Source organism: Lacerta agilis, chromosome 3 (assembly GCF_009819535.1).
Source record: "Lacerta agilis isolate rLacAgi1 chromosome 3, rLacAgi1.pri, whole genome shotgun sequence".
Lineage (NCBI taxonomy): Eukaryota > Metazoa > Chordata > Lepidosauria > Squamata > Lacertidae > Lacerta > Lacerta agilis.
In genome coordinates this window covers 75,776,455-75,789,280 of record NC_046314.1, presented here as the reverse complement: position 1 = coordinate 75,789,280, position 12,826 = coordinate 75,776,455, and the positions used below count along the sequence as shown (strand labels likewise).

Genomic DNA, 12,826 nt, shown 5'->3' with positions numbered 1-12,826 from the left:
AAAGAAGAATTCTGCTTGGCGGAATGAGTAAAAGCACAGAACTGCAATCAAATCCCAGTTATATCTGGAACTGAGCAGCATCTTTCATAAACCACACTTGAACATTCACACAGAGGCAGTCTTGCACAAATATAATTAAGGAAAGTTCATGGATCTAGGGAGAGAAATTAGTTATGGGAGCTCATGGCTTGAGGTCTACTGCACATGATCTTGTGAACTCTGCAATAACACTTTATTTTCCTCTCGATACAATATGCTGCAGACAGATAGTGGTACCCCGCTAGACGAATGCCTCGCAAGACGAAAAACTCGCTAGACGAAGGCATTCGTCTAGCGGAAGGCTGCCCCGCAAGACGAAAAAGTCTATGGGGCTGCCTCGCAAGACGAAAAATTTTCGTCTTTTTTTTTTTCGTTTTGCGGAGCGCGGCTGTCATTGCCGCTCCGCAAGACGAAAAACCCGCTAGATGAAAATTTTCGCAGAACGAATTATTTTCGTCTAGCGGGGCACCACTATTGAATTGCTGCTCCTTAGTATAGTACCTCCTGCCCTAATGTCCACATATTGTGGAAGGGATAACAATGGCTAATACACACCCCTTGCTTTGTGATACCACCATCTTAATCCTGTTTTCATGTAAGATGCCTTGACTGGTAAGCTGCTATGGTAAAAAGGTAGGGGTATAAAATAAAAACAAACACGAGAGATTCCTCTGAATGACAGATGCTGGGAGAATTTCTTATTTTTTATTTTTTTGGGTGGGGAAACCATTTTGGTATCCTGCTTATGACTGTCCAGGCTCAGCATCTGGCTAACTGGTATTGGAAACAGAATGGCAGAATACATCAACATTAGTCTTAAAAGTGCCTAGAGATCTTTATATTTTAGTGGTATACAAATTAGGTTAAATGAAAATAAATAGTTAATCCACCTTTCCCTCCATATGTTCTCAATGGCAACTCCAATCAGCTCAGACAGCATGTGTTGTTCTAATTCAACAAGGCAATTTATGTTCTTAAAAAAAAGTCACATGCCTAGGTATTCCAGTTAAGAGAGAGAAACTTTCAACTCTTGTGTAGTAGAACCTAGAGGTGTACATTGGTTTGGATGAATCCTGAGCTGAAATGGGCCACTTCAACAGGTTTGGGACTCATCTGCACCAAAGAAGTTGCTCTCTAAAGTTTCCTGAACTTGAAGTGAGGACCTCAGAAGTGGTTCAGCAAGGTTTGAGGATTCAAACCAAGCACTGCAGACGAAAGTACAGAAAGTGAAACATTACTCCCCAAACTTGAGTATAAGTCTGTGGAAAATGTGGTATATAAACAAACTATGAGCATATAAGGAAAATATTAAGGTAGGGAGAGTGTGAGAGATAATTATTTTGTAACTGACATATCTTGCTTCTAATCAGACACATAGGGTGGCATACATGGTCTTTCTCATCTTCTCCTTACACCAACCCTGGATTCATCAGTGGAGCTTTCAACAAGGGGTCTCACCAGTCCTACTCTAACACGATGACACACCTGCACCATGCTTTCTCTTTTGAAACTGATCCGTGTCAAAAATGTTTTGCAAAGAAGGGATGTCAAAGTAATACACCCAGAAGAAGTCTTTACAAGCTGCTCAAATTCAGACTCTTCTTTTTGATCAGGTAACCTGTGGACATCCAAATGTTGGCGGACCAGCACTCCAATAACCCCTGATCATTGGCCATGCTGGCTGGGGCTGATGGGAGATGGGAATCCAGCACCACCTGGAGGGCCACATGCGACTTTGGTTCCCCCATCCTTTCAATTTATACTCAAAACACTTGCAGCAGAAATTTTTAATAGAAAGAACTACTGAATCAAGGATCAGAAATGCTTTTCGGTAGTTGACATAAACCAGACTGGGAGTCTGCGAGGGATTGAATGCTTAATTCATAAAGCATTCAATGTCTTGTGCTTTTCAGACTTTAGCCTGCCATCTGGTGGTAAATATACTAATCAGTCAAATACAGGTTGTCATATTGTTCATAAATATGTCCAACACATAAAAACATTTCATGAGAACAAGTTCCCCTTTGAGTAAAGTTCCCCCTTTCCCACCAGTATTTTCTTGTCACCCATCACATGGGAAGTTCCTTCCAATACATTTGATTTTGAGTTTCCAGTTCAACCTAATGGATTTGCAATGTTAATTCTGCTCCTGAATTCTGCTTGCAACTTGCACTGGCTGCTCAATTAGAATTGCAAATCAGTTATGGAGCTAGCAACAATAAGACCTCCTCTAATTATTCCACTCTTTGCTAAGGACTTCTCTGCCTGTCTCCACAAAATTGCTGTGTCTGGGTGGGGGAAAAAACAAGGCATGGAGAATAGAAGAGTTTTCTTTAAAAGAGCCCATTACAACCAATAAATGGTCAGCATTCTTTCAAAGGGAGGGCAGATGAGAGTGATATCGGATAACACTTTTTTTCTTTTTTAGAGTGAATGGGAAATTACTAAATGAGCCAACAGTGTCACACAAATCAGTTAGAGCTGCTAAAGAAAAGAAGAAGAAAAAAGCTGCTGACTTCAATGTTCTGCACTGCGGTGTTATGTTTAGCTCTATACAAATTGGGTACAGTATGATATAAGCTGGCCCAGGAGGGAGGAGACTGTAGGTATTTGCATGCAAGCCTTGTGGAAAACAAAAGCAGCCCTAACTTGTTCAGGGTTCTCTATTCGTCTTAGCTGCCCTGAACTATTGCAGTCAAGCACCCAGGATGTGCCCATCAACTGGGGTTGGAATATTGTTTCTGAAACAATATTTCGTTTTTTAAAAGGCCAGAATTGTACATCAGATACATAACCTTTTTCTGTGAGTACCCAAATCTTAATTAAATGTAACATCCAATGTCGTGTCAGTGAACTAGATCCATTCCTTCCCTCCCCCTGCAGCCTCACCCCCCACATGCTCTGGAAGGTCCCCTGAACACTTGTAACAGATCTGGAGGGGTGCAGAGTGGTGGCAGACATTTGTGCCAGCAGAAGTCAGTTGTGCAAGTGGGGTACTACATTTGGATATCAATCTTATGATTTATTTTTTTATGCTAACCATTTGTGATGCTGCATAGTAAAGCGGATAGCAAATGCAGTAACACAAAATGTTTTATGCTGGGCACAAATAGGAATATAGTCGGGAAAGGACGTGATGTGTTTCATATACATGCCACCCTAAAGGATTTTGCAACAGTTTCTATCCATGTGTACCAAAGTCATAACTTGTTTTAAACTGTTTTCAATACTGTTGGTTCATGTTGCCACTCTCTATGGGACTTTGGGGTGAAGGGTGGGTAATTAATAACACCAGTTTGAAACATGGATAGGAGCTGCACACGCGCGCACGCACACACTTGTTGCTTTCTTCTTCATTAGTCTTGGCCCTTGGGAGATGAACGCCGTACATCATAGACAAATTCAACTGGACTTAACCATCCAGGGGTCCTTTACCTTTACGTTTTAGTCTATATTTTGGACTGCAAGTTTTTTCAGAGCAGTGGCTTTTAAATATTTCTATCCACTAACAGTTCAGAATTCTTGCAGGTACCAACAGCAATTCATGATTTCAGTCCAATAAGAGTATACACAAAACAACTTCAATTTCATTATTTGTTTTATTTTTCATATAAATAAACATTCTAAAAAAAATTGGAATAGAAACACTAAATACAGTATTGCACATAGCGATCTTTGTTAAGTGTAGTATTATTTAATTTAGTATGGCAATAAACATATTGGAGATACTGAAGGGAAGAGGATGGCTACAAAACTGAAACATGCTACAATGATTTTAAATGCACTTAAATGAAAGAAAACACAGAAGTTAAAACAGCAAGAGACTATAGCTTACATAAATACAAACATGGGTTTTTCATCAGTGCTATTAAAATATCTGTAACTTCTTTATTTGCTCTTCATAGGTCTCTTGTAACAACAATCTTCTCTTTTCTATTTCCCAAGAAATAACTTTATTCCTGACACTGGGGAAACAAATAAAGGAACTACCAGGAACTAACCTGAAAGAAGACGAAATTTCAGGCTGATCAGTAATCACATAACAGGAAATAATTTCCCCAATGAATGAAAAATATATTTTTAGTGCTTGGCATTTTAAAAAGTCAATTCCTGAGGTCATAATTTATGTAGCCTTTTCAATGCCTGGAACCACAGACCAACATCTGGACAACCAGGTATCATGTACTGGGCTACATGGAAAGAGAGAGAAAGTAATTTCAGCAGGTTAGAACTTAAAACCACCCCAGCACCTTCCATGCTAAATGGCTTTGGGATCTTTGCACCTTATTATACCCCCCACCTTAAATTTGGCTGTTTTCAATAACTTTTGAATGTAGATCTATGCTACATTGTGCAGAGGAGACAGTCTAATCTAGATATGACTAATCATTTGGTTGTCTTTATTGGCTGAGATTGAGGTGGCACAAAACAACTGCAACTATTTATGTAGTTTACGGTATGGGCACTCAATAAAATGTAAAGCTGAATTAATCAGTCCTTGCTTTGTCACCAGAAAACTGAGGTTCACAATATCACCCTTGATTATCTGGAAGGATAATAAAAGGGAAGTATTTAGTTCTTTACACTGCAAGATTCAATAGACTGATAGGAAGTCTACTACAAGTTTCTTGTTACTCTGTAAACTTTTTTTTTATGTATGTAGCAAACCAAAGGCTGTTTAGTATCCTTCAAATGATTCCTATGCTATGCTTCATTCTTGAGTAGCCTTCCTTTGTTTCCATCTTTTGTACAGGGGTGGAGAAATTATGAACCTCCAGATACTGCTAGACTACAGTCCCCATCTTCCCTGAATACTGGCCATGATGGCTGGGGCTTATGGGAGTTGTTGTCTATCAGCATTTGAAAAATCACAAATTCCCCACCCCTGCTTTATTATGTGGCAGAAAATGCAGAGATAATGTCCCGCATTGTCAACTATAAAGATTTGCTGTGCTGAACATACCTTGTTTTGGAAATGGATTATAGTGTAAAAGGAGCAGTTTACCAATTCAAAACACAGATTACAAATGTCAATATGAAACAGACACGAACAATTCTCAAGAAGTAGCCCTAATCTAAATGTAGCACTGCAGTGTATTTGCTCTGGAAAGATCTTGCCAACAGGAATGGAAATGTAGTGTTTGTATGATAGATGTTTATAGTTTCAGTATGTTTAGGGCAGACTGAATGACTGCCTCTTATACCAGGTGCTTTAGTTATTGTTAGTATTCCTCCAAATACATTGCAAAAGCATATTTGGATGAAAAAGACAGTATGGAGTGCATGGATGAGGCATGCCTTAAATTAATAACTTTTATGATTTTGGACACTCCATACAGCAAATCTGTTTATCAATGAATGCCCAGCAGATTCTAGTCAGTGGAAACAGAAAACAAATGGAAACAGGTCAAGAAAACAAATGGGTCAAGTGATGCAGTCTCCTTCCCCCAACAGACGTATTGAGTTTATTGAACAGGTGGACAATGATGCGTGCCATTTGACCTTCATATTTTCATACTTATCTTCGCTTTCTGAAAATGAAAGGTGAAGAAAATATCAGTTTCAAAATTTCAGAGCACGTGAACTAATAATGAACCATGCAGTGAGAACCCCAAAGATACAAAAAATGGGTAATCTACCATCTTCCTCTCTTGCAAATAAGACTAAGATTGGAATCCATTTAAATCAGAATATTTGGATGCCAAGCTGAGTTTTCAAATACACTATCTTCAAATGCAAGAAAGAAGGAAAACCATGTAAGTTTCATTAAAAACAGCACCTCCATTTCATGTTATCAGTGTCACATGTCTGAAAACACAGCAAGCACTTTCAGCTTCTGCATATAACAGATCACTGAACCAAGTCCAGCATCCTAAGCCACAAAAGCATTTTATTCCAAACAGTAAGAGAACCTTGGGAATATGTTGTGCCCCATGTGACTTTCTAAGTTTTGGGTTCCAAAAATCTCTCAATTTGGGCCTTATCTGCTAACTCCTAGTGGGTTTTGTTTCATTGGAAAATCAGTTTAAGTTTTGCTGCCAATTACAATATGAAGCTCCCATCTGGGAGTACCCAAAGAACAGGAGGATTTACAGGTCCCAGCCCCAGGGAGCTTGCAATCTAAAGTAGACACAGGGAAACAACAGAGGAAGGGAGCAGAGATGCAAGGATTTCAATATAGTTAGTTACACTAAGGTATAGGCCAGGGGTCAGCAAACTTTTTCAGCAGGGGGCCAGTCCACTGTCCCTCAGACCTTGTGGGGGGCCAGACTATATTTTTTTGTGTGTGTGTGTGGGGGGGAGAAATGAACGAATTCCTATGCCCCACAAATAACCCAGAGATGCATTATAAATAAAAGGACACATTCTACTCATGTAAAAACACGCTGATTCCCAGACCGTCCACAGGTCGGATTTAGAAGGCGATTGGGCTGCATCTGGTGCTGGGACCTTAGTTTGCCTACCCATGGTATAGGGACTCTGGAGTATTCCAAAGCCTTATTGGAAAGGGGGTGATTTGAGGAAATTAAAGGAAATAAGAGAAGTGGCCATACAGAGATGGTTCTAAAAGGCAGCTCCAGGTATAAAGGGCATCAACGGAAAATGGGTAGAGTCATTAAGCGAGTTTCAACATTTTTTCATTTTACTGATACTAAGAGGAAATGATGAGGATTCCTGCTCAGAAACCTTAACAGGAGGAGAGCACTTATACATAGCAGGCACACAAAAAACCGTAAGTGAACTATACTCACAATTCCAGAATCGTGCTTTTGTTTTATATTGTAAAGAGATTTCCCCTTTTTCTGTCTACATACTTCTTCAGCTTCTTTTAGCCTGCAACACATTTAATTGATTCACCAAATCAAAACCACTTGTGAAGGCTGAATAACACATGAAGGACAGCTCAAGGACAATATTTTTCAACATACAATAATTCTGAGGGCTTGCAGAATATAAATGATAAGCGATATTGCCAATAAAAGCCCATCTGCTGCAAGGAGACATGCAAACTGTAACAGTTGCTGTATGCATATATGATATTCCTGAATGTACTGTTCTGTTGTACCTAATGCTCCATAGTTGAGAATGAGAATGATAACACTACATATACGAAGTTCCATTACATCTCTCACAGTCTTTACATTTTAAAGATCAGACCCAATTCCCTTGAGTTTATTTATTGCTTTATATATTGTAGTTATTTGACAAGTGGTTTCTGCATTAATTCCTTTGCCTAATGATTAAATTTATTCCAAGAAACTCCAAATAAATCACAATGCATTTTGGGAGGTTGAATCTGAACCTGTTTTACTGTAGAACATAATTCCACTTATGACAGGAATTCTCCTTTAAACAACCCAATTGGGTCACTAGAGCCCCATAACTTTATTGTTAAAAACCCAGCACCAGCAGTCCATAAAGAAAATGATGATTCTAACCTAAGAAAACAACAACAGCGACAATATAAAAAGAAAATGAGAAATCACTGCTATATTTATTTAACTTATTTCATAAAATTTATACACCGCTTGATTTTTTATAAACCTCAAAGCTGTTTACGAAAAGATAAAACTGAGAAAAATTCACAACCATACTTTAAAACATATAGAAGTTAAGATAACCAAAACAGTTTAAAATTACCTCAACTTTCAAAGCTTGTCTAAACAAGAATGTTTATTGCTCTCCAGTTTTAGGTTAATAGTATAGGAGGCCATTACTATTACAAGGATATCAGATTCCCAGAAGATCACTTTTGAATGATATTTTGAACATTCTCATTATCAAAAACATCTTTGAATTTGAACATTTTATTGAGCCTTGGGGAAAAAACTCAGCATCTAAACCAGATGTGGACTACAATTCCCAACAGCCCTAGCCAGCATGACCAATGGTCAGGGATTATGGGTGCTGTAGTCCACACTACCTGCAGGGCACCACACTGGCAATCCCTGATCTAAACAGAAAAACAAGAACAGTTGAAATATGTACTTAAAAGTGAGCTACTTGATAGTTCTCACATTGTTTCTATATCCTTAGCTTGTTGTCATCACATTGTCCAACTTGCCTTTTCTATAACCATGAGGACTATACCGGTAATTAAAAAGAAGAAGAAGTCAGAATTCACATGAATAAAAAAGGAGCCTATATGGCATGCTTTATGCTATGTATGGGAGGCAGACTGTCTTCGCCTGAGTAACGATATATCATGCTAATCTCTCTACAGCATCCTTACCATCTTTTCTGCTTCAGGTTTATTGCTCTCATGAGAAGAAGGACTCCTTTGCTTTGGCTGCCATACCACACTTTCCAGACAATTGTTTTTCTTACTTACAAGCTCGTTTATTCAGATATGTAAGCAAGTGGTTAACAGTTGTAGGGAAAGAACAGAGCATTTCAGGAGACAGCATGGCTGGGTACTAGCACTCCTGGAAGCTGTCTGAGACTAGTTTAGATGGAAAAATCTGCAGACTGGTCCAACACATACACAAAGAAAATATAAAAAAAACTGCAGCAGAGAAGTTATTGTTCTGATTCCCTCCAGACAGCAGTGTGGTAAAGTGGACCAATTGAATACAAGCTATCGGTGTTAGATGGGCTCTCACCACAGACTGAAATATTAAAAGGGCCCAAAGCCACAAAAACAAGTGACCTTGTCAACAAAAAGCTGTATTGTATATGCGCACCTCAGTAAGAGGAAATGGCAATTTCCTCAGTGCCAAACAAGGTATGGCCTAAACAAAAGGAATTCAAATATTCTCATGTTGCTGTTTTGCTTGTGGTTGTTTCACATTTTATAGCTGCTGCCATTATTATTATTATTATTATTATTATTATTATTATTATTATTATTATGGAGCTGGTTTTCATATTGTTTTGTGAACCACCTAGGGAGCTCTGATAGGGTAAAAAGACAGTTTATAAGTAGTAGTAAATCAATAGTCCCAGTGTTCGGAAAGGTATGTGAAACTTCACAACATCATCACCCCCCCACTGCCCCCTATTGTAATGACTAGGGCTCTAGGGCAGGACCAGAAAAGGAATGGGCAGGAGGAGCCACAGGTGCCCACATGGCAAGATATGTGAGTTCCACATACAAGTGACACTTGCACATCTTGACTGGGTAATGATATGGAAGTATCTGCTTGGTGACCCATGTGCAAGTCCTACAAATGGAATCACAAGTCATCGTTTCCCAGAATGTGTGACGTGGCTCTAACATTCAATCCAGTAGTGATATAGAAGACCATTCCATAATATAAAATCACCCCACCAAGTACAACATGCACCAAACAAATCATCGTGGAGAATAAAACCCAAGTTTCTTTCCAAAATCCCAATGGACCTAGAAGAAATGGTCTAGCTTCCTCATTATATTGAACTATCATGTTTCAAGTATTCTTGTACACACAGGCCAGCAGAATACCCACCACCACTCATTGGCTGTTGTCTACCAGGGGGTAGATTGGAAATTTCTCACAGTTCTCACTTTTTACTTCCTGGATTGTAAAAATGTGCCTGTGGCTCCTGTCTGCAAGCACACCTTTCCTACATGTGGGACATGTAGCCATTTATCAACACTGCCTCTAAGTGTACCCAAGCACACATGACCACAAGTCACTGGAAGATCCCCACCACCACATGCTGCTGCCACCTCATCAGTTTCTCCCCTGATTCTACAGGTTCAAAAATTGGGATTATTCCCTATGGATATTTGCCATTTCCTGAACATCATGGGTTGTTCCTCGCAAGGACATTTGAATTTAATGTTTAAGATTGTCTAGGGCAGGATATGAAGAGTAAACTGTTTTGGTTCATTTTACATTATCTGGTTTATTCTTCATACCTTTCATTTCCAATAATAATCAAGTTTTAAAAATATTTTAACCCAGGTGTTACTGCATGCTTCTTACAATCTAAGAGTCTTTACCCTGTGTGCCAGACTGCACTTTGATGCTTCATATTTAGCCCAACAAGAAGTTAAGATTGAAACTAGCTGAACATGCTTACTTGGGAGTTAGCTGCTAATTGTCCCCTCCCTGGTTAAAAATTAACATGCAGCTCTTGACACTCAGTGTGTGTGTGTGTGTGTGTGTGTGTGTGTGTGTGTGTGTGTGATATTATATATATTTTTTTAAAAAATAGTTGGTTATCAGGCATGTTGTTCAAAAGATTTTCCAATTCTGTCCTTGAATAAAGTGTGGATAGATAGCAGAGGGTTAACCTAAACAAAGGGACTGTTCCTTGTTTCCATCATAATTAAGTTGTTTTCCCCCCAGCACTTTTACCTCTCTATCCTTCTTATTTATTGTCAGGCAAATGTATACAAAATGTTCACTATGATTAAGTCTGAAAACAGTTTGCAAGATGAATAAGATAGATACAGGGAAAAGAAACCAGACATTCCTGCAGAATCATTTTATCTATCTTCTACACCAAACACTAGACTGATCATGGGCTTATCATGAGAGAATTTCTCCCATCATTCAACCCAGTGAGAAAGAAAGCCACTTCCCTGCCACTAAGCATTAATAATTTTGTCTAAAGAAGTATCTCTGGTAGACAGATTCATTTCCTACTGGCTCCAAGTTGGCTTGGTGCAGATACCTTTACACTTTGCCAGAGTCTAGTAGTACATGACTAATTTAAACAGACTGACAAGGCTGGAATGTTCATGCATTTGGTAGTTGAAGTGGTCACGACAAGCCTTCCAACAATAAGCTAAGGAGTAGCTAACATTACTCTTTAAAAAAACATACTTCCAGGATCCTAGCACCAAATTTATCAACTTATTAATTCAGTACTTTCTGGAATAATAATAGTAATAATAATAATAATAATAGAATCCAACCGCTGCAATTTCAAAACACAGCATGGTTTCTATTTCCTTTTTTAAAATGATGGCTTAAAACATTCTGCATTGATTTCTCAGGATTTATGATGGCAGTTTACTCTTCACATTTGTAGATGGGTATTGAAGATTTGCTTTTAAATTTAGATCCACAAGCCACAGTACTTACACTCACTTTCATATCCTTAGAATAGAACTATTATTCACTAACATTAGCCACACTAGTAACATCAAGGGTTGCTTCCATAGCATGATTCTTCACCTTTTTTGCTGTTTACTAATCAATGGCAATTGTCCATCATGGAGAATATTTCCTTCACTGATGCTATAAAATTACTTGGCACTGTAGCTTGACCTCCAAAACACTTGTATTAATATAAGAATGCTGGTATCTCAGCATATCAGCAACATTATTTCATCCCAACTAAAATCCTCAACATCTTCTATGGGGGTAAGATTAATCTACTTGCAACGGCCCATTCACATGATCCCTGAGTTATTTGGTGACAATAGTTGCCCTTGTCCTTCCATGTTGCCTCTCATACCAGAAGACAAAGATCAGATGTTCCAAGATTTCTATTTTCACTTTAAAGCAGCATCACTGAAAGGGAGAATCTAGCTTGGGAAAATGGTGAGGTGGGCAAGGATTAACACCCCCAGTGCCCCTGCTCCAATATATTTCAGGCAACTCAGCAGCTTTTAAGCGGATATCAAAACATTGGAAGATCCAACTTTACATTTCCCAAGTAACATGTAGTCTGTTTCCTGGATTTAAGAGGAACGGGAGGTGGTGGCAGCACACTGTCTGTGGGACCTGAAGTTATTGGGAGGAAGGGGGCTTTCCCCCCAGGCATCATGTCCCAGATTAAAGAAAGGACAGAAAGAACAGAAAAGCAAATGAGTCAGGAAAGAGGCATGAAAAGGAGTCATGAGAGAAGGAAAAGAAATGGTGAGGCAGAAATGACCACCAGCACCAGTGGCAGTGGCTATGAAAGGTTTAACTCCTGAGCCATATGAAGTTTCTCCTTAAGCAGTTCTGAGGGTTAGGAATTTTGCCACTACCACTGATCTTGTTGCTAAAACTCAAAGTGCATGGGCCCACCTTCCTAACCTTCCAGCCTCAAACAAACAAACAATTGCAATCCCCTTGTCTCTAGGTGTCTGATAAAGTCCAATTTGCTCACTTCTATTCTGAAGGCTAACAAAAGATCCGTTAGCTTACTTGGAGAGGACATGCCTCCTGCTACAAGATTAAATGCCCTTCTTTGGAAGAAGCAGTGACAGCTTACCGGCAAGCTACTTCCTATGCAATACATAGCTACACAATGCCAGACTTTAAATCGTTCAACAGCAAGCTTTAAATCATCCTGCCGAGTAATCTGTAGGGAGACATACCAGTCTTTCTTCAGAGGGAGATCAATGAGCTGTGGAGACATATTGGCCAGGAATCTCTCCTTTCATCTAGATGTACAACATGACACACCAGGTGCCAGCTTAAGTGCTATTCTTGCAGGAATGGGCAACTTTTATAGCCAAGGAAGTCCAAGATGCATCTTAGGGTTTGAAAGTGTGGAAGTGGCTGCTAGGCTGAAACAACTGAATAGCATTTGAGAAACATTGCATCAAGAATTCAGTTAACTTTACCTCAGTTTCTGTTTATGATAAAATTTATAAAGTTTAGGCTTATAGTTTGCAATTTATTGGTATTTTCCGCCAACTAAAACAATTTGGGGTGAGTGGGGGTGGGTCACAAACCTCCTTTATTTTAGCAAGCAGTAAAGGTGTGTCTGTTGTTTTCATTTTTCAGCTATGTAGAAACTCTTGCAAACATAAAGTTATGCATAACTGGGGCTCCTTATATAAGGTAAGGGCAGGATCTGCCTGCACCCAGTGAAGGGGAAAGCCCTGCATCAAGGTCAATGAATGAGGTGAGGGGGT

At 39.1% G+C, this 12,826-nt stretch overlaps 1 protein-coding gene across 2 annotated transcripts in view; it reads right to left on the bottom strand.

Annotated features, from left to right (window-relative positions):
* Positions 1-5,474: 5,474 nt before the first annotated feature.
* FMN2 (formin 2) overlaps positions 5,475-12,826 on the bottom strand; it is a 154,752-nt gene continuing 147,400 nt past the window's right edge. For both annotated transcript variants that reach the window (XM_033144343.1, XM_033144344.1), the window contains 2 exons: positions 6,792-6,873; positions 5,475-5,570 (listed from right to left, as the gene is read on the bottom strand). In XM_033144343.1, coding sequence (XP_033000234.1) covers positions 5,544-5,570; positions 6,792-6,873 — 109 coding nt within the window. In that variant the 3' untranslated portion in view covers positions 5,475-5,543. The remainder of the gene's footprint in view (positions 5,571-6,791; positions 6,874-12,826) is intronic.